General features: G+C 38.7%; 1 protein-coding gene across 7 annotated transcripts in view; it reads right to left on the bottom strand.

The window, feature by feature from the left end:
• Positions 1-23,866, bottom strand: part of enah (ENAH, actin regulator) — a 123,904-nt gene that overhangs the window by 32,236 nt on the left and 67,802 nt on the right. For all 7 annotated transcript variants that reach the window (XM_023347694.1, XM_023347693.1, XM_023347690.1 and 4 more), the window contains exon 4: positions 7,400-7,472. In XM_023347694.1, the coding sequence (XP_023203462.1) occupies positions 7,400-7,472 (73 nt within the window). The remainder of the gene's footprint in view (positions 1-7,399; positions 7,473-23,866) is intronic.

Below are 23,866 nucleotides of genomic sequence, written 5' to 3'. Positions count from 1 at the left end.
AGCTTCCTGCTGCTGCTGGTATCCACAGCTGTGAGCAGGTTCCTGATCAGCATTCTGGAGTGAAGTCTTTAACCAAACCCAACAGATATAAATAATTCCAGTCATCTGCTGCTGGAACAGATACAGACGAATATAGAGAGACTGCCATTTGTCTTTTGTTGCTTAATGTTTTCCCCCGGAGGACTGCCATCAGTGAAAACTGGGAACTTCCCAAATCAATCCTAATTAGAGGCCAGAGCAGAGTTCACCTTCACCATCAAACTGCTCTGTTGTTGGTGGGATGATGAATCTCTTTTAGCTGACTGAACTTTCGACTGTTGGACAAGTTTTACCTAAAATGATAATAGGGCTGTGAAATGGAAATCCTGCTGGCACGAACGACGTTCAGATTTGATTCAATAAAGCAGTAAGTTGCCCTCTCAAGCAGACGGATTACACTTTCGGAATGCAACACACACACACACACACACACACACACACACACACACACACACACACACACACACACACACACACACACACACACACACACACACACACACACACACACACACACACACACACACACACACACACACACACACACACACACACACAGCATTCCCTTTAGAAGGAGATAATGACATTCCAAAACAATGAGCACCTAAACTTAAAATAACTTGTTTGGAGAAGGATTGAAGGGGTGTGTTTGTGGATGTAATGTGCAAGCCAGGTGTGTGTGACAGAGATTAGAGTCCCTAAAGGGAATGAGAGCTGTAAACCATCAGAAGGACACCAGGGAGCTTACAGAGCAGCTGATGTCATCTTCCCATCACTAACATTCCTGCTCAGTGACACCAGTCCTCTGACATTCACATTCTTTGATAATATAGTCTTTTAGTATTCTCAACACCTTATGTCCAAATTCAAGTCTTTATAGTAGTACCACTTCCACACTGCAAAAAGTACAAATCCTACCAACTATTTTTGGTCTAGTTTCTAGTGCACTTGAAATAGGACAAAAATTAACTCTGAAGGAGGACTGTCGCAATAAACCAATTAATAGCATTATGAATTAAAACAAGCTCTAGTATAAAATGTCCATTTTGTTGTTTTTCTGTCATCTCCCTCTTTCCACCAAAAACTAGATAAGAAAAGTCTTCAGTTTGGTGGGTTTTTTTCAACTAACCCTTTTTTTAAAGGACAAATTTCTTAACAGAAATTTCATAATTCATTTTATTTGTTGTTTCTGTTTTATTTTGGAGGGTTAAAATATCTTCCAGAGTTAAATATTAAGTAGAATTTAATTCATGATTTTGAGAATGTGAATTCCATTATTTTACTTGAAAATGGTCTCAAAACAATATCGTTTGTCACAGTAACTTTTGGGACAATTTATCGTGCAGCAAAATTTGTTAGTGACTTTTCAGCAAACCATAAGAGCTTGTTTTAAGTCAATAATTCCATAATATAGATAAAAAGCACTAGTTACACTGGAAGATTATTTCACTGATGGCAAGATATTTTCTCATGCTTTAAGTGGAGCTAATACTTTTTCATCAATATTAAAGAATTGTTGACTTAAAAAAAGCTCCTATATCTTTCTGAAAAGTTACTTGTAAGTTTCTTTCGTCTCATTTCAAATGTACTAAGGTATTTGCACTAGAAGCCAGACCAAAAATGCTTGGTAAGATTTGTAGTTTTTGCAGTGCAGTAAGAGGCCACGTTAAATCTCGCCCTCCTCTAATGTCTGCACAGTTCCGTCTCCTCGTGACCGAACCCAGAGCAGCGCTCTCTTCCTTCTTCGACTCGCCGCCTCAGAGAAGCGTTACAAGATTCAAAGCTGTAAAAACGCCTCCTGCAACATCCAGCTGGCGTCGCGCTCGCCTCCTGATAGAGTTACCAGGGAAACCGTTGCTAAGGGAGTGTGGGTGGCGACATGGCCTGAATCCCCAACAAGCACACAGACGCGCATGAACTTGCTCGTTTCTTGACTTTTCACGTTTGGAAAGAGTTAACGAGTCTGAGGCAGTCGGAATGAAAGATGACTGTTGGGAAGCGCTGCCGACATCCTGAAGCCTGAAGCTTACAGTCAGAGGGAAGAAAGAGAGCTGCATGGCAGCAAAGCATCTGCAGGCATTTCCAACAAAGATCAAAGGGTTGGCAAAGGCACTTAACACAGTTTAGATCCTGCTGAAAACAGACAGGTAGGAAATATAACGAATTGTTATATTTCATTAAATCAAACAATCCTTTAATTCACTTTACAGCCTTTTATTTATATATATAAAGACTCAATTATCACAGTTGGTTCCAAATTCAATTGATTTTGTTAGGGATGCATGACACAGCAGCTCAGACATTGGGGTTGACCAATATTAATAATTTTTCAACATATCAGTATTGTCCAAAACATGAAACTTGCTCGATAGTAACAACCAATATTTAGCTCCATCTCGTTGCCATTTGTTTCTGTTTTGTTGCCATATTTATGTTGTTGCTAGCTCTGTTAGCATGCCTGTAACATAAATTACGAGATGTCAACATCAATGTATGCTGCATTTAAGTACAGTAAGTTAGTTAATAAATATAGTTTGGCCTTCATTCGTAGGTAATTTTTCCATCGAGACCCATTTCCGTTTCCATTTTCAGATCATTATATTAAAATATTTTCAGAAGAAGAGGGATGGACCAAAGAAGATCTTTAAGTAATCTTAGATGGAGATGCTCAATGTTCTTTATTGTGATGCAGTTCCCTCAAGTTTTGAATATAGAAACAATAGTCATCTTTACTGTAATACAGATAACTATTTAAATGTAATATTTAAATATTTCTAATGTTTCTTGTATACTAGTGACTGAAACTAATCTAACATTATTATGAAATTCAGTATCAATGGTCCCCTGAGTTCCCTTATAAGAGAGTTCTTTTTAGAAACCCACAAAAATAAAACTATGTCAAACTATGCCATTATAGCAGAGTAGTCATTTCAGTTGTACAGTGTGAATAGTGAATAAATGTTTTTCAAAGAACGTTCAGTTTGAAATGGTCACAATACAAACCATTTTGTTCCACAGTGGTGTCATGTAACGCAGCTCCCCCAGTGGAAACACTGGAAATGGCAGATTAGAGCTTTATAAAAACAACCCAGCAGAGATCAGAAATTGGCCACAAAATTCTGATCAGTGAATCTTTTGCTTTGCCTCATTTCCCCACAACATAAAAACTGAGCGCAGTCTTCAGAGACTGGCTGAATCTCCAGCTGGACTCACCAGCTCGCCTGACTGGCTCCAAGTACCAGAAATCATTATCTGAATGGAGAACAGCCCAGATTGACCATATGGACCTACTCTAATTAAAATTTAGCCCAAACGCGTGGCATCAAAACACAAACATGTTCCATGTGTTGCATCCCCCTAACTAAAGATACTGAGCCTGCATAAAACAAACTAAAATAAACATATTGGTTCTGAGGCTCATCACCATACATGGATCCAAAAGGTTTAACATCCAACATGTTTGTGAAGTCCTTTGTCTTCTTTAGGGATTCAAAACGCAGCTGATGGGTGAAATCTACCTGTGCATATTTCATTTTTCCATGAGCACTTTTCAGTGCAACGCATTTCTTCAGCGCCTCCCAGCATGTCCTGCTCCCACGCAACACAAAGCTATCTATACCGCAGCCTATTATTTCCAGCTCATGCCTTTTTAATCTGAGAGTAGCACCCTGCTTTACTGAACAGGCGGTTTATCAACGCTCTCACCCCGTCAGAGCGTCCACTCATCCATGCATTCTCGTCGTCATTAATGTTTCAACCCTCCCCATGAGAAAGTGGGGCCTGCTTCTTCGTCTGTCTGTGTTCCCACTAAAACAGGGATTACATGAGAAAGTGAGAGGAAAGCGGATGCATGCGGGGGTGGAGGACAGAGCAGCGTGAAAGAAAAAGGAGCAGTACATATCCTCTTGTCAGATGACCCTGTGGAAAATCCCATATTCCCTGTATTTTCAGAAAACAAACTCACACGAGAGAAGCCAAAGCAATGGAATGAGGCAGCACGGTCATGGAGGAATGTGACACAGTGGTTAGTTGATTATCCTGACCTCAGCAGGAGGAGAGGAGACAGCAGAGAACTTCTTTTGCTTTGGCTCATTGTGCTTCTCACATATTTCAAAGAGATTGCACAAATTATGACATCCTACAAACCTAGACCTCAGCTAGATCCCAAACAGTCTCATTTTTACTGAGCAATTCTAGACTTCTGCAAAGTAGAGGCAGGGAGAAAACCTGGGAATGGTTATTAGCTGCATTTCCACTAACCATAAGCAAATGGGCAAATTTATTTTTGTAATTTCTAATAGAAATATGCCAATACCTTAAAATTCTTGCGCTCTTTATTAGGCATTAGTTTCTCAAAGAATGGGTAAGAAAACAAACATTATTAAGGGACACCTGACATTGACCTCTATAATACATCAGCGATGTATTATAGAGGTAGCAATTTTTATGCTACACACTAGCATAAAAATTTACCAATCAGGCAAGAATTATTAAGATAATAAGATAAGGTCAATGCCAAGAGACTAAATGAACCTGCAGCAACTTTTATAGCCAAGTATCAATGACATCATACTTGGGCATCAACCCATTACATACATGGGCTGATGTAATAAAACCCCACTCTATCACTGTATTAATGAAAATATCTGAAACAAAAATTTATAACATCCTTTAATTGCTTTTAAATCTAAAAATGGCAGTTATTGCATTGCTGTGGTTATAATATTATTGATTAATATAGATGGAATACTGCTGTGTATAGCAATTATTGTTTTACAAAACATGGTTAAGTGTTAGCCAGTTACTTTACTCAAATCAATGCATAATAAGCACATATTATTCATCTCAAGATTTATGTTTGTTTTTTTTTTTAAATGAACTCGAGAATCAAATACTTCAATCGTGAGTAGAAGATAAAGTCAAAGTCATTATCAATTACAACCACAGGCTGTTTTAAAGAAAACTTAAATTACTGCAAAACATGGAGTAGATGTCCTGTGATTAGAAGCATTTAAATAAACATGCTTATTGTGCATTATATTAGTTCGGCTCTCAGTATATAACAATGAAAGCTAATATTAGCTAGTGAGCTAGCCTGCGCTAACTGAGCAGACAGAGGAGAAGTAAAGTTTGGTGTTCCTCAGTCTATGTAGCAAAATCAGAAACAACAGAAATAATTGTTGATTTCTTGTTTTAAATTAAAACCATAATATTTCTTTCAATTTTATTTGATAATTTTTGGTTAAAAAAAAATCATCCAATAAGGTTCTCCTGCCAGCCTTTTACTAGATACATGGAAGAAAAGCCAAAAATGTCGACCTATTATAACGTCCAGCAGATGGCATGTAGAGTCAGAGGTAAAACCTAAATGGCATATTCTGTGTTCTGATGCTGTTAACCCAGGTGGGCTTAAGCTCCAGCAAAAAAGTTATGATTAAATAATGAAACTACAAATTCTTAAAAAAAAACATTTCTATCTCAGTGCATTGACTTTAATAATCTTGGCAGTTTTTTCATCAGTCTTTCTGAGATAAAAATCCATGCCTCCCAAGAGGATCAATAGTTAATCATCATTTTATGAAACTTTAGAAAACGAATGTGACCCAGTTTTTCTTACACAGACCGTCTTTCATCCCATTCTCACCAGGATTTACACATCCTTCTCTTGCTCCCTCCATCCTGTTGATGCTGGCTTCTGAATCAGCAGATGACCTCAGCAACTGATCCACTGTCTGCCTGTCAGTGATCTGGGCTAAAAATGGAGCAAAAATGGAGCTGAGAGAGCGAGGGAGGAGAGGTAGGTAGGGGTAATGTAAGGTAGATTGAGAGAGGACTGGAAGCCAGCAAGGAAGAAAAATGGATTGCTCATTAAAGTCAAGGCAGATCCAAGTTCCCCCCAAATAAAATTAGAAATGCCACTGACTCAAAGCTGAAAAATGCCTTTCTGGCCGTGTGTGTGTGTGTGTGTGAGAGCCATGCAAACACAGGCAGGATATCTGAGGAGTGATGTCAACAATGTGCAGCATTTCAAAATGATCTAACCTGAAGATTATACAGGACCATGGTCGACTACATGTCCACTTCAGCAACACATTTATACTGTACATACACACAGATATTGGGTTAAAACCACATAAACCCACTGGAGCAGAGCAGGAAGTGAGAGTTTGGTGCCAAACTTTCAGACAATCCACTCCTATTAACGCTGCTGGCTGTTCCTACTGATTAGGGCCTGAATTCCTCAGCTGCATTTACAGCAGACAAAGCGTGGTGGAGCCAAACTGACAAATTCAATTCTCATTACCTCCATTTCCATTACAGATGTGTAAAAATCCTTGTCAATACCAAACTACTGTTTAAAATAAATAAATAAATTAAAAAAAATAAACAATCTCGTAATTGCAGTGTTTCCATTAAATAAGAGATTAAAATTATATGTGAATAAGCTTTTTCACGTGACAAGTCATTAAAAGCGGCAGATGTAAAAGGTTACATTAGCAATTCATAATTGCACCATGACACCAGCGCACATCATCTATCAGCCAATCAGAGGAGATGTCAGCGTCTAATTCAGGATCAATAAACCCCGCCTACTGGAGAGAGGCTATGTATGTTGCATTTTGGGGAAATTTTTGTCCCCTCTTCTGTACAGAAGCGGTATGGATTCATCACATTGGAATGAGAGCTCTGGTGGAAGCAGCTGCACATTATCTGAAAGCCCTCCCCCCACAAAAACCATTATCTTCCTACTACTTTTGTTGACCTCTTTGTCATTTTCTCCTGTTCTAATATCCAACTGTTGATCACATGACTAAGTGATGTGAAAAAACGTGTTTCCATTGCAGTTTTGCGAAAAACGTCTATTTCCATACGGCTGAAGAACCACTTCTGTCTAAGGTTGGATGGATCGTTGGGTAGCACAGATAGTCTGAACAGGGTTTGTTTTTCCAATCAGAGCAGATTTTGTAGAGAAATTGTTTGAGGTTATGACGATATTCTGAAATATTAAACTCCTCCTGCTCAGTTCTGGTCCGATGCAGTCGACCCACTGACGCCTTCTATTTTTTGTTCCAATAACGTGAAAAATAAAATTAGATTTTCCGTCTTGTCTACCGTTTCCTCCCCTGATGAACTTGTGAACTTGTAATAGTCGTTCCTCTCTGCCATGATGGCTGTATTTATTATGCTGTTGTAAATCACACATGACAAATCACCACAACGTACGCCGCAGTGGGAGCAGTTCAGGAGCTCGGTTTAGTGCGTCTTGTGGAAAACAAACATCCAAAAACCATGTGGCCATATGTAGACAGTTCGACTCGTTTCCTGTGACGGTGAAGGCCTGTTGAGTCAAGATTCCTACCTTCTCTGCAGGTCCAGCTCTTCTTGTGAGGGGCCATTCTGAACCTGTGGCCCCTGTCTGGGCAGCGTGAGGCCTGGGGAAGATGGAGCACAAAGACCACAGTTATTATCAAATCAAAATGCTGATGTGCCATCAAACATGTCAACACATGATGGATCCAAATCTCGCCGACTCCAGCAACACATCTGAGTACGAGGAAACAACTTTGCGTTTCGGAAAAATAGATGCATAGCTGGTAACCATGGAAACAAGGTTGATCAAAAATATCTGTTTTCCAGATTCTGAGGATGTCCTCTGGTCATCTAGATGTTAATTTGTCAACACAAACAGTCCAGTTTGTTGATTGGTTAACAGCAGCAACAGAAACCCAATCAGAAGTCCTGAACTCTGAATGTCTGAGTGTTGAGGCTGCTGCAATGCCCTCATGGTTTAAACATCCACTATACATCTGTGTGGGCCATATAATCTGATTCCTTCTGCTCCACATACATGTTTGGTCTGCCATGCTACAGCTTTTACCTCCTCCTCATTTACATTTATAGAGATTGAAAGCTTCTTTCTCTTTCCAGTAAAGGTCCGTTTATATGGCTTCATTCTTCGCTGCAGACTGTTGGAGGAAGCAGCGCTTTGCAACATTAATCACACCACTTCAACTTCCTGCCACTTTATTACCAAACAACCACAAACGTTTGTGTGTGTGTGTTTTTATTGAGACTAGTGTAATAGACCAATCAAAACTAGTGAAAAAGTGTAGAAAAATAATGCATGGTTTACATTTTTAAAATAAAAATCTTAAACGTGTTGTGCTCGTATTGACCTCATGCTGCATTGTCAGCAATGTAAAGATGCTTCTCACACGGTAGCAAAAGATTCTCCTTAAAGTTTGGATTAAAACGTAGAGATGCCATGAGAATATTTGACACGCCAAGGGATTTGCTTAAATAAATTTACTGTTTTTTACTTTTTCTTCTTCTTCCCCTTGGCACATTGGTTCTGAGCCTTTATTTTGTTGTTTTCTGAGTCGTTTCATAGAATCCTAAAAATCAACTTAAAAAAAACAAAACTAGCAAGCACAAAAACAGCACATTAATTTCTGGACTGAAATCAATAGTAAGCGACATGCTACCGTAGGGAGTCTAAACTTTGAGCTGGAGTATATTTATAAAAAATTTTTTTTACACATTTGTTGAAACTGTCACTGTGTTATGACACAGTTTCAGATTTTTCAGATAATCTGAAAAAAACAAACAAAAAAGAGCTCCTCTGTCTTTTGAGTGCTAACTAGAAACAACCAATCAGAGGCAGGAGGCGGGTTTTGGTAATGTCAATCACCTCCCGTGTGACGCTGCTCAACCCTCTCCTCCACGCCCCCTTTTTCTCTGCTACTTTGCAGCTAGCAGAGTATGTTGTGAATGCTAAGGCTAGTTAGCATGGCCACCGATGTTGGCGGAAAAACAGTAAGTTGTTTCTTCACCATTAGCACATTGTGCAGCGAGTACATGAGGTGATTGACAGCGATAAGACCCTCCTCCTGGCTCTGATTGGTTGTCTTTGTTTGGAGGTGGTACATTTCTTCAGATGGGAGGAGATAGAGATTGATCTTTTCACAAATCATCTGCCACAACATTGTAACAGTTTTAACAAATAAGGGGGGAAAAAAAACATGTTTTTATAAAAGTTACAAACTGCAACTTTAAAACAAAAAAAGACCCTGACACAAATTTTATTTTAATATTTGACATAAAAATTTTACATATTGTTTGCATGTTTATGGAGAAAGAATCCACTTTTCAAATTCTTCAGTAATAACCTGCCTCTCCTTTTGAAAATATGACAGATGAATATGTAATTCAGAAGCACCTTTGGGTACTTTTTTCTAAGCAGACCAAACAGCTCACAATACAGTTGATATCAACCAAAAGGAGAATCTGATTTTGAATAAAGGCAATAAATATTGATGTTTAAGGCATTCATATGTACTAAAATACTGTTTTTATATTTATGAACACAGAACTAAGCGTCACATTGCTAACACGGTCATCATCGGCAACCTTTTGGAAGAAAACAAGCAGTGCCCTTGATATCACCGTCTCATTAACACCAGTTCATGAGCTAACTTTTCAGTTAGACCTGAGCAGAGCCAGATGGACCAACGACTTATTCTGTTTTACATGTACGCAGTGTGAAGTCTGACTTAATCACAGATGAGTGTGTGGGAGTGTGTTAGATGTTTCACCTAAAAGCCTTCTTTAAAGCTAACCAGAAGAGGTAACCGCCTAACATCACCACCACCAGTCTAACAGTTGGTTTTATTCTCCGTTACTACAGATTGAGGGTCCAACAACAGGAGCAACAGTGGGTTCCAACCAGCATCTGGACCGAGTCGAGCAGGAAGCCCGTCGCGCTGAGCCAAGTGTCAATTGTGTGCAGTAATCAAGAGACAGAAAGACTAAACGGACAGGATCTGGGCTGCAGCCAGGCCGACAACTGCTTCTGCATATCAACACAGTGCCCCCACTTAACACTGTCACAGGCGTTAGCGCCCACTGCTAAAAAGCAGACAAAGAAAGGGGATATTTTACTGTGCTGTTCCAAACATTCAGGATGGGATATTTGGTGTTAGAGACTGTGATTTACTACAACTTAAAGACAACAATGATTTAAAGAGGAACTACAAGAGGAGCTAAACAAGTCAGAGTTCTTTATTACAAGTCTTCTTCCAAGCTGCCTAACTAGATATGGATTGAGATTAAAGCTGCAACAGATGATTATTCTACTTGGCAATTATTCTGATGCTAAGAAAACAGGAATGTTCTGCAGATATTTCATTTAACCACTTAAGCCTTTTTATACAATAAGGGAAATACATTAACATATGCAAATAAACAAATTCTTAAAAAAAATTTTTTTTTTGTAACTTAAAATGCAATAAAAGCATTCCTTCAGTGAATGTTTGATCATTTGTAGCAAAGGATTCATCTGCAGCTAAAAAGAAATGTAAAAAATCAGAAAGCTCAGCCCTCAAAAGTTTTTTTCATTGTAAATGCAAAACATATAGATTTTTTTGAACAGTTTTAGTTTAATTACTGAAGTTCTTCATTGTTCAGCAAATGTTTTTTTGAGTCTGCTTGTAGCACGCTGACCTAAGTGTCACAAAAATTCCATTTTAATCTACTATGAACATCTGAGGAGTAATTTCATGCAACAGATGAAATAAGAGTCTTATATTCTAGTTGCCAGGTATACACAGATTGCATAACACCCCACACATTGTTTTACAAACTGTAGTATGGGGGTGTGTATGACACACTGATATTACAATAAATGCCATAAATTGTAAAGCGTGTGCAACAACTGCAGCCTGCAGATCAAATACCAGTTTCCTTTCACTCTTCATTAAAACTGGTACTAAGTCTTGAGCAGGGCTCTAGACCAACACTTAATGTACTGGTTTAACTGGTATACGTAACATTTTTTGTTAGTACAAATGTTATGCTCGGTTCACATGGCAAGATTCTGATGCTGATTTTTTAACCGATCTTTCCTTTCTGAAAATCTTAGGGACGCCCCGATTATCTAAAGATAATCTTAAGACATTTTATTGTCTATTAAACATTTTATTTTATTTAAAGTCGATCCTGAAGTCTTAAGTGTGAGTTGGAGTCTTATTTAATTATTTAATTTCCCTCGGGATTAATAACGTATTTTTTAATTTGAATTTCAAACTCAAGTTGCAATCTCTGTAAGTAACACACCTTGCTTTCAGTTCTCCTCCACTACCCATCAACAATCATCTCACTGTTACCCTCCTGATTGTTCCCTTTTTACATGCTGAACCCAAATAACGGAATAAAGCCGAGGCCACAGGCAGTCAATATCTGCACCTAATATCAGACATGGTCTCTGGTTTCCATCTTCCATGCCTTTGTGTATAATTCTGTTACTATCTGGCCTTGTAAACCCTGTGTGCTAATGACAGAGCCCAGACAGCAGCCCAACAGAGCAAAGCAACAAGGAGGGAAAAACTGCAATCAATACAGAAGCTGGAACGTTCGCCTCTCTCTAGGCCTGGATGTTGTGGCTGGAGATCGCATCATGATTAATCTTTCATGTCAGTCAATATCCATAATTATTAATTCGTTTTTTGTTTTCAATGTCTGAAATACTGCCAAACGGATGATGTGACCTTTCCTGTTTTATTCACAATTTTCACTCCATGCTGGGTTTTCTATTTTTAAGCAGTTACGAAGCCCAGAGATGAAACCTGAAACTGCTGCAGGTTGTTGCTATGTGACCAATGAACGAGTGAGTTAGTTGATGCCGCCAACCTTGCTTAGCTGGCTTCTCAAATCTTTCTTCTGCCTACATTCCCCAGAATGCTGTGTGGTTCTGGATCAGAGTTCGGGGAATATTCTATATCGTCACATCTCTAAAAAAAACTGAGCAAGTCATTTTGGCAAAAATCCTCCCAAAAAAACAACTTTTGCAAAAAATTACTTATTTCTGTTGATATATTCAATATTGAACATTTTACTGATATTAATCTATTGCCAAGGCCTACCTCTCCCAAATGTTTTTGATATATATTTTTTCTGTTATACCATTTTGATGAAACAAAAATTCCCTTAGATCTGAAGAGATGCATTTACTCAGAACAGTGGAACTTAGGCTTCGCCCATTTTCAAAAAAGACCAACACAAAAGAAGGAAAATGAAAATAAAAATCTGAAAAGACTCTGCCAGATATTCAGAGAGATCTATAAAACATAGTTCTCGTTGATAAAACAATACCAATAAGTTTTTCTTCATAGACATACAAGAAAGAGTCGATATGGTAACAATGCATAGCCAATCATAAGAGTTGCAGCCTCAACTTAACTTCCCATGGATGAACAACGTTCCCTTTCCCTTTGGACCTACATGGAGCCAGTGTGAGTGAGGGCCTCCTCTGGCAGCAGACGTAGCGCCACAGTCCAAGTGAGGCCCCGTTGGACCCGTTTCCAGGCCTGAGAGCCACCACGGCTCCGCCACCGGCTGCCCCCGGGTGTTCCTGGGACGTCACATACAGAACCATGGCTCAGGCTATCCAGAGATGGCTCCTTAAGCTTCCTGAATGCAGTTCAGTTGCAGCTTGGGGACAACAGCAGGGTTTGTTTACAGTTCCAAAAGTTAAAAAAAACCCAACCCAAAACATCTTTTTACTAAATCTTGGTTAGCATTCTGCTGGAGCAGCTGGAAAATCTCATCATCCTGTGTAAATCTGATGCTTTGATATTCTGCCGGCACACCTTCAGAGATGATGCTGAGCTGCCGGGCGTGGCTCGCTCTGTGCTAGTTCTCCCAGAGAATATGACTGATGGAAACAAAGGAAGAGGAGAGGGAGGGATGAAGAGTGGGAGGGAGGGATAAACATAGAAAACAGAACAGGAGAGAAAGAGAGAGAGTGAAAGAGACGGACATAAAAGGAAGATGAGAGGGGAAGACAGAAGAGAAGCCAACTGATGGAATTTAAAAAAAAAAAAAGCTTAGATTGACTAAAATAACATCAGAAAGAGCCATTTACAGTAAGTGGCAGGATGCCTTACAGCAGAGCTTGTTCGGCCTGTTTATGCTTCCTGAATCCAATTTATTATTCATACACTGCACACAGAGAAGAGCATGATGCTACCCTCGGCTTCATTCACATCCTCGATTATATCTTTACTGTGATTGGATTTTTACTTAACACAAAAGTTAGGCTGGAGTTCCGTTTAGATTAACAACTAACAACTATTTTAGACACGGAAAAACCAAGTCTATTGTAAACGTGATTTGGGTTTTATTTCCTCTAGACTTGAGGAAATAGTTAAAGAGTCTTGGATTAGCAGATGTCTTGCATATTTCCAACTTGTCTAATGAATTTCACTGTGGAATCCAAGTGTTTTCAGGTGTCTATGATCAGACAAAGCTCAGTCAGCAGAACATGCTGAACATTAACTTTCCAATCTCAGCATATTTTCAATTTGATCATTCTAAAGTATCAATGGGCTTTGATGTAAAACACTCTAGCTGTATGTTAAATGTGACAAGACAACGTTCTTCCACATGTTTGTTGGGTCCTTTTTATGTTGTGCATGAAGATACTGAATGCGTGTGTAGTGAAGCTCACCTTTTGACAACTAGGAACTGAAAAATGCTTTTCTTTGCAAAACAAGCCTAAAATGAGTACAGCTTAATTAGCGTAGCATAGGGATGCACCAATCCACTTTTTTCACTTCTGATACAAATACAGAAATCTGAGGTTTAATATCGCCGTGACCGATTCAATGCAGAAAATGTCCGTGCTTAATTTTTTTTTTTTTTTACACATATTCATATACTGTATGTACCAAGTTACAAATGTATTGGATTACAGAGATATTTAATAACTCTGCACACTTAAATCCACCAACAGCTTCAGAAGCTAGGTCAACATGTAAAGGCAGCTGTAATTAGTTCAGTCAGTGCAAGTAGCAGTAGGACAGCTAATGGAAAATAAAAAAATAAAGAAAATGAAACTAACAAACAATAGATTGACTACATAAGTCAAACCTTCTTTCAAATGGATTGGAAAGTGCAATAAGTAATTTTAAGTATAATGTAAAATAAATAATAAAACATGACGTCACTCACAGCAGGGTCATTGATACCCGATCTAGAATTTTTTTCAATATTTGGACTGACTGATATTAATATTGGATCGGTGTGTGTCTAGTATAAAAAGTAAATATTTTTCACAATTCTGCACTACTACTACTTTCTGTTGGTCTGTCACATAGAATCCCAACCAAACAGTAGTGATGTGATGAAGTGTGAAAATAATAATAATAATAATAATAATAATAATAAAAACACATTCCAGCTGTATGAATGCTTTTGTACGTTACTGTATCTAAAAGATTTTAAGATTTGGTGAAATATTGGTTTGTTTAGTCAAGACTCTCATTCAAAGAATCTTAGAAGTGAGGTGCATTTCTTATTTTACCATTAAATTAGCATTTATTCTGTTCCTTCCTCCATGCCCATATCAGTCAAACCTTTAGGCACATCAAGGCATCAGACATGGTAAATATAAATAATATATGAAGTCCAGCTAGACTTTTAGAGCACATTTTATCCAGAGAGATACAACATCACAGGAATCTCCACTTTTAGCATGCATGGTTCCACCAGGGACTGCAGCCAGTAAGTCGACACACAGACCTGAACGGCAACTGCAGACAGACTCCACTAGAAACATCTCCAGGAGATTCCAGCTGTCAGCCTGAAGTGGTGACAGAGGTTGATTTCAGCAGGCTGCTATAAGCTGAGGTAGCAGGATTCCAGGGACGCATGCTTTACAGATAGACCCATGGAGCGCTATATAGCTCATGATGTCATCCTGTAAGGTCTGTTGTCAGGTTAAAAATCACATGATTCTGAGTGTGTCTGTGGAAGCAAAATGAAACTTTAAATATCCACTCACCTCCGATTTATAAGGAATATCTTACTGTTGCTGGGTAGAAACCTCTTGTCTTTAAGGAGGATGATAAACACTTTAGACACCCAGTCTAAGTTAGTGCCAACCACTATTTTTTTTTTTAAAGAAATTTAACCCATCAAGCAAATACCTTGATACTTCCAGACATTAGACGGTCTGCTACATATGGCTAAGAGAAACATGTCACAGCTGATCGACAGAGGTTCATTTGAATATGTTACTAACCACAAAGTCTTCAAAGAATATGTCTGGCAGAGAGCTCTCTCCTGTCAGCGAGCGCCTGGCTAATGCTTCTACAGCTTCTTCAGCTGATGCTGGACTTTTATAAAGCACTGGGAAATGGTTCCTGAACATCCATCAAAAACCATTATATCAGATGGCCAAGGTAAATGGGATGTCTGGCAACAAAACTAATCATTTTAGTCCACACCCATTATCCTTGATAACCTTGTTCAGGACCTCAGATTTTGTATTAAGAGCAAAAAGTTGAGAAAAAAAAAGATCAAAAAGTCAATAATAAAATGAATGTCCATAACTACCCAATGCTCCTTATATAAAGTCATGGTAAACAAAAATGGCTGAGGGTTCAGCTTGAACTCAGCCGTCTATTTTTTGTGAATCTTTCACCAACATTAATTTAGGGTTTAAAACTATCATAATATCTACTGGGTGGCTGTAGAACTATACCTCTATCCCGATCCACAGCTTTATATATCCATCATCACCCTGAGGACGATGGATCATTTGACTCCTTTGCAGTAACATGTCGGGTGATTTGGCTAAAGCATGGATGGTCCTGAAGCCAGAGTCAGATATAGGCCGTCATATGACTGAGTGACATCATATGAAATGTGTTCAGAATAGTTTCTGCCAGAAACGAATCAGGAAACTCAAGTTAACAATGTGTAGAAGGTAAGGCTGCACGATATAAGAAAATCTTGCAAATGGCGATAATATTGGTAAATACTGTGATGACCATTTGCCTGTTTCCTTATTTCCTTTCTTTCAGATCTATGCTACTTACTCTATGTGACATTTAGCATTTTTGGCAAAGTCCTTTGTATCTAGTCTGAGTGTTTCCTGCTGAGAAACTGTCCTACTGGCTAAATACTGCATTAGCATAAAAAACACAACAACTTCAGAACTTGTAAAATGTACTAGCCAACAATTATACGACAAAACAGTTCTTTGCAATTCAAATATTGAGCAGAATGACATTGTGATGGTGACATTTTCCTGATATATTGTGCAGCCCTAATGGGATGTGTGAAGAATGTAGCTACCACCTTACCTTACCCACTACCAATAGTATCCCCTCTGTTCTATTCAAACAAAATGTCTGCATTTATCCCCTGCATTGCATTTTGCTCTGTTTTAATTTACAGCGTGCCTTGCGTAATGCCGACTGTTTTAAATGTTTTATGGTATCCTGATATTAAACATCCTCAGAGTTGGAGGATGACGACGGAAACCCTCCAAACCTCAGAACGTATTAAGACACAATGAAGAACTGAACATGAACACATGTATCAGCAGATGCTTCATACCTCATTACTATGGCAACGTAAAAAAATACACATAGTTTTACACAACAAAAATACACAACAGGTGGAAATCTATCACACTGAGGAAAAAAAAGTTGATAAATGCTAAACAATTTCAAGATGACATAAATGTTGATGAGTTATCAAACCTAGAAGATTAAATTTGCTAAACTACACATATTGTTGCAATAAGACTAGAGTACATGAATTTGATGAGAACGAGGTTAAAAAGTTTTACAATATCAACTGTTTTAATCATTTCAATGAAATGACTGCTTAAATAAAATAGTAAAATCCTTTTCTACTGTAGTTCTCTCCCTCACATGGGCCTCAGCTCTGCTCCTGATATGAATAATGATCCTGACATAATCCCACTTAATAATTATTAAAAAACACAATCTAATCTTATACTTTTGTCAATTGTCAAGAAAATTGATTTCTTTATATAATTTACTTTGGCTTAGCTGCTGCAGCATCAATATTGGGTGGATATTGTGTTTTGAGTTTAGTCACAAATATCAATCTTAAAGGAAATGATGCATAAAAAAATGGAAGAAGAAGATCATTTTCTTCTTAGAAGCTTTTACTAAAGTTATCTCCCTTTGTTTAGTTGATTGCATCCAAAATTATTCATCTCTACTAGGCTTGGCAACACGTAGGAAGTTAACATTTGTGCCAGTCAAGGTTATATTCATAGAACACAAATTATGTACTGTTGCGTGCCCTGAAATGAACTTACTAATCTAATAAAAACAGCAAATTAAAAGAGAAAAAACACTTTGAAAAATGTTCTACAAATAGTCCAAGTTAAAACCCAGACAGCAACAAAAAAAAAAAGAAGAGTGCTGTAGTCAGACGTAGCTTTCCATTACATCTCAATGTGTGCATTCCTCACTGAGACAGGCTGAGTAATGGCAACATGGAGGAGACCAAGATGGACTAGGCAGGAAATGAGGAGAGAGGGTGGCTGTGCAAAAATCTGCCTCATCTGCGTCTGGGCTCAAATGAGTGGAGAATCATTTAAACCTGGCAGTGAACACTCAATAAGCTGTGAACAGGCTCATTTTGTCAGCACTAATTTTTGAGAAACAGCAGCAGATCTGGAAGTTGAATGGGCCACCGGTAAATAGCCAGGAGCTAAAAGTACCTGGAACTCAGACATTCCAGCTCCTCAATCTGTGCTGTTCCACTTTCAGAGGGATTTTCAAAACAAATATTTAATGTATTTATATAGCACATTTAAAACATACATGTAACACAAAGTGCATAACACAATAGAACAGAACGAAAATGATCGCAAAACTTGCCAACAGAGCAGAATATGTTTAGAATTGGGAGACAGCATAGGTGGATAGATTTATAGTTTGCTTCAATTGAAATAATTTGTAGCTTTGTAGGCAGAAATGTTGCATTTTAGCATATTTATTTTCTTTTTGAATGGGTTCAGACACAGCAGCAGAGGCAGCAGTTCTCTTGCATTTCTAATAGAAAGGTCCTGATCAGTGTCTGGAGAGCTTGATAAAGTCAGCTACTGATACCTGCTACTGACCTGCAGCGGGTTACTTTGCACGCCCAATGAGGGGCGCTGTTGGGTTATGTGCAACTACCTTAATTATAGCCTGTTTCCATGTGCATGGCTTGAAAAACTGTGTGTTGCACATCATATTTCCTTCCTCCATACTCCAATGTTGAGAAAACCTTTTAGGTCTTTAACAATTTATTCTGACAGTTTTGTTAAAAGGTATTTAAATTTTGGAATGTTCAACAAGTCATATCAAAACAGAGAGCTAACAAAGCTAACAAATTGACCCAGGTGTTGAAGAGAGCGAGAAGAAAATCTTACCTAAATAATAAAGGCTGTATCTAGGAAAGGTTTCATTAAAAGAGATGTCAGATGGGTAAAAATACAGAATTACAAGCTTAAAAAGATAGTAGGTTGCATTTGAGATACCGTACATCTAGTTGTACCTCAGTGAGGTCATCAGTAAATCTGAAAGATGAGCTGATGTATGAGAACATTACATGTTGGAGATCTGGCAAATGCAACAGGCCATTAGCCCCAGAATTAAGAATGGAGACTCCATCTCTGTGGTGTCTGTGGATGCTCTTTAATTCCCAGCCAAAAGATAATGACTAAAACTTACAGCTTGGTCGCAGCTGATTAACTTAAGTGTTTTGTTTACTACGTTGTAATTTTTGCAACAGCTAAATAAGTTTTAGTTTGCAGTTCTTTCCCTTGCCTCAGCTTTTCTCATGAAGTCTTTACAGCTAAACTTGAGTCAGTGTTCACGTCTGTAGAGACACCAGCATCTGTGGTGCTGTTGCTACATGATGACTAGGATGCAACTCCTCCAACCCTTTAACCGGTAGCAGGAAGACATCACCAAAGTTTACCTTTTAGCTGAATGACGGTACAAAATGTTTAAAGTTTGAACACATTTAGTCTTTCATTTTGTTACATTATAAGGTTACAGTTCATTGAACAGTCAATTTCCAATAACAGTTCTAATTTCTGAGTACCTCATTAATTCAGTTCAATTTACATAGGGTTGCTTCTCAACATATCATCTCTGGCACTTTCTAACAAAAAAAGTTTGCACAATCCAATCATTAATACATTATTATGTATGATTTCATTAGAAAATACAGATGAAGGGATTCATTGATCACAAAAGCATACCTTGGACTAAACCAACTAACCCCACAGGGCCTTGATAGGGTAAATACTCACTCCTTAAGATGATCTGAGCACGACTGATTTTCTGTTGATCCCGGGTGAAACACTGAACTCTCACTACTGCAGGCATTTCGGTCAACACTGATGTGATGAAGCCTCAGGGACAGTTCTTTTTTTTATCAAACTAACGGCAACAAAGAAGAAGAAATATTTTCATAAACTGATAACCATCCAACTTCTCTTCAGGTTATCCGGCCTCTGACTTTTCTTTCAGATACATAACCCTCAACAACTCCCCTTTCCTTCTTGCCACTAGTGCATTCACTTCTTCTCCTCCAACGGCAAAGTCTGCCTCTGCTGTGATCCAGCTGTGCAGCGTCTCACTTCACCAACCAATGTTTTGAAGCCAGAGAGAATGAGATCATGAAGTAATACAAATTTGGGGCAGGCGGACAGACTGAAGTCCAGGGGGCCCGGAGGGTCATGTAATAAAAGTGTGGCCACAAGCTGTCATGACAAAAGCACGAGCACATACCAGACTAATGTGGGGTGTTATACCACTAAGTGTTTACAGTATAGTTGCAGCCTCATGTCCCCTGGCCAGCGGGGTCATGCTGTTTCTATGGGACAGGGGAAGAAGTGTCCTTCTGTGTGTCTCTCTCAGTTTCTGTGAGACTCCAGCTCTCTCAGGTTCCCCCAACTCTCCCCTCCCTCCACTTCACAGGTTTCATAAGACACAGAGCCACATGGGGTTCTGCTGGCAGCAACAGTGATGACTGAAAATAAATGACGCGCCTCAGTTAGCAACTTTTCACATGTCTCTATGGAGACAAGCTTTTGCCAAGTCTGAAAGAGGTGGACTAGAAAAATATACCACAGAATTAGACGTGGTTAATCGGTACTTCTGCTTAAGTGTTAAACTGCCAAGATAAATAATTGAAATTAACGTCCAGCTCTATCCCCTTATCTGAACTATTGGTGTTTATTATTAACCACAACCAAAAACAAACCAAAACTGGAGACCAGAACAGGGCAGTTTTCCCCTTGGCCTCGGGTCAGGAGGTTGGCTGAAAAACGTATCATGATACAAGTGTTGCAGAACCGTTCATAATTATTGATTCCAAGGTGAGACCGTAGTATTTGGCAAGATGGCAAACTGCCAATCAATAATTCTATAGTCAAAGTTTGAGGTCCAAACCTAGATAGAGAAACCCGCAACGAATAAAATATGTTGAGAGATTTCAAAGACTTGACTAAATGCATCTCCTGAACGCTCATGGTCCATCCATGTTCCCACCATGTTCACACACATAGAGAGGAACACACTGCCAATGGAGACAAACCCAACTTGGCTAGAAATGAACCAGACATTAATCGGCTAGAGTGAGACCTGACAATGGAGAATCGGATTAACCTGATGAGTAAGCAAGTATTATCCTTAGGGTTTTGAACCAACACATCGACATCAGAGTCCCAAACAGTAGACATATAAAGATCAAGTGGAATCCACACAATGGATCAGGAGCGCATTTGGATCTATTCAATAATCAGGGATAGGTAAATGTAGTCAATCTGGCCAAGAATTTGCAGAAACACTTTATTTGAAGGGGTGTGCATAAGACTGACATGACACTGTCATAAACATGAAGGAGTCTTTATGAATGCCTATGACTGTTGTCATGAAGTGTCATTCAGTAAGTAATGACACTTTTAATGTTAAAGTGTCATTATTTACAAAATAATACAAAGTTGGTACTTCTAATGGACTTTCATGGCAACTTTGCATTAAAAGTGTCATTACTTACCGAATGACACTTCATGACAACAGTCATAGGCATTCACAAAGACTCCTTCATGTTCATGATAGGTGTTATGTCATGTTTATGACAATGTCATGTCAGTCGTATGCACACCCCTTCAAATAAAGTGTTACCAAGTTTGCTATAGACTGTTCATTTCTTGCTGGCACTTAGAAAGACAGAACAGCAAGTATGAGGATTTGTCTGCGGGGGTTAGAGTAGACAGTCACGCTGCTGCTTACATTCCTCCTCTAACCATTTCAACAGAGGTCAGGTCAGGGGGGTTCGGTTCTGATCCGTTATTCAGAGGCTCTGCCTAGACGTCTGCTGAGAAAGACTCTCTCATCAATCTGTCTGTGCATCTTTCCAAGACTTAAATCCATCTTAGAGAGAGGAATCAGTTTGAATACTTTCCATCTGCTGTCCAACATTTTTTTTATTGTTGCCCTCCTACTGTGCCAGTTACTATGCAGCCAGACCGCAACAGAGACAAACGCCCCACCGGCAACCTGTGACCCATCCGTCCATCCTCTCAACTCTGGCCTTTTTAGGAGAAAATTGTAACATGGATAAACAAAGTGATCATTGTCCTCACAGGTTTGAAACCACAACACCCTGAGTCTGAAGAACAGAGCTGTATCCAGTTTCCTCTCTCAGATGGAAACTATTCTGTGTTTTGCTACTCACACATTCCTTCATGCCTTCCATGAGCACATGCCGATTATAAAATTCATTCACCTGGCTATGTGGGTACCTCACGCTATTCAACAAGGACCAATTGCAAGCAACTGGAAGGTTTGGAGGGTTTTTTTTAACAGTACGAATAATAAAGATGAGATTTCTTGGCTAACCATGTTAATCTGAGCTTCAAAAATGGACATCAAAGCAGCTCTGGGAGTAACAATTTCTGACCTGCAGAAATATTTATGAGGGTAAGAAATCAGTTTTACCTGCCAGATGGCCTACCATGTGGTTCCTTTTATTCAACGGACACTTTATTTGCAAGAAAGGAGGGATTCTGTAAAGGGCAAACATTATTACAGGATTTGAACATGGGTTCAGGTTCCTGTGATCCACTCCACGAGTGGTCAATTTAAAGATGCTTTAAGGCAGGAATCTTTACTAGAGTTCATATGGTGGAATGTTCTCTTGTCCACAGTCAATTGGACTGAAGGTCTGCTTCTTAGATCGATGACCACAAAATGACTGATGGGCCATTCTTGCATTACAACCACAGCCTGTTTAAAATGAATAGATGAATTCACTGTGACGTCAGCAATGGGTCTGAGCTACAATTTTAAAGCCTCGGGTTAGGCAACCAGCCAATAACCATCATGGAACTGAAAGAGACCATATTTGGACAAGCAAACGGAGCAGGAGACGCAAACTTGAACCATATTAGACCAAAAGTGCATACCTTTGAGATGTAATATTAAATTGTAGGATTGTTTCCAGAAACACCACCAAAAGTACAAAGCAGTGAACGTAACTAATCTAACAGCGGTGTGCATGTTCAGTTGGCTTGTAATGATAAATCCACGCTGGTAAATGACAGGATGCAAGATACTAGGTTCACAACAACAAGACAACATGTAAGCAACATGTTACAAACAAGATTACATATTTCTTCAAAAGTATCCATACCCCACAATGTTTTTTATATTGTGACAGTACAATCAGTGGCACAAAAAGTGCTTCAGAATTTCACCAGGGTTTTTGCAGACATTCAATTAAATTTAAGACAGAAAAACCTTTAAACATAAGGGATGGTTGGGGAATCATGCTGCATTACAATGAAGCATGGCAAAAACTGTGACATTTCTCAGGTTTGTTTGTGAAGGAACAAGATAGATGGATGGCTGAATGTTTGTAGCTTTTAGCAGCAGCTTTGTGCTCGTCACACTGCATTGGTTCTCTACACAGTACAAAGCCTTGACCCCCATCATACTTACAAGCTTTTTTTTTTTTACAGAATACACACAACATCGAATGGGTTGGCGAGAGATGTAGAGAAAATGAACTTTGTGCTGCCAACCAGTGGAACATATCCATAATAGATGCAAAAAAGCTAGATAGCTACTACAGACGCATAGCAGCTAGCTACCTCAATCGCCTCAAGTCACAGAATGCAATGAAGATGTCTGTGCACGACTCAAGCTTCTACCCGACTGAATAAAAATACATATGAGAATATACGAGAATAAAATGTCCTGCCAGGCCAAAATACAACTTTTGACTTTTTTATTTATAAAAAAGTCAATCATTTGAATTTCTCTCTTCCTCCCACTTCCTCCATTATTATTATTATTATTATTATTATAGTCACAGTTCTGATTACAGACGCTCTCAGTGAGTGTCATCAACATATTTAAGGTTAACTTTCTTTTTTTTTTAAATTAATTCAAGACATTTTAAGTCTTAATTTTAGATATATGACTTTAAGACATCTTAAAGGATGCATGGACATCTTGTACATAACTTTGTGTTGTTAGATCTCATAGTATCCTAACAACACACATTTAAGCTTGTTGTAAAATGGCAATGCAGAAAAGGGAAAAAACACTTTTTCCACAGCACTATAAACCAAATTTAAGTAGAATTGTAAAAGTTAGTGGCATAAAGATTGCTGTAATCATCATCCAGCTTGTTTGGTTCCAAGAATCTATTTGCACCAGCTGAAGACACACCATGATTTATCTCTACAAGGATTATTGACTAAGACCGGGAACGGGTAAACATTGGTTGGCTAATGCTGCTGATGTTGACAGGACCGCGAAGCCCTTTAGATAAAAGCAGTTTACAGAGCTACACCGTAAATCACAGCTTTGTGTTTAGATGTTGCAGAGAGAGCCACAAAGCAAAGCACACAGATGGACCATTTCCTGCGTGACATTCTTTATGTAACAAAGTACAAATTCAATGTAGTATTTGTCGTACTGAGTTGCTTAAA

This window comes from Xiphophorus maculatus, chromosome 15 (genome assembly GCF_002775205.1).
Source record: "Xiphophorus maculatus strain JP 163 A chromosome 15, X_maculatus-5.0-male, whole genome shotgun sequence".
Lineage (NCBI taxonomy): Eukaryota > Metazoa > Chordata > Actinopteri > Cyprinodontiformes > Poeciliidae > Xiphophorus > Xiphophorus maculatus.
Note: the sequence above shows the minus strand (reverse complement) of the source record. Positions and strands in the feature narration are given on the sequence as shown.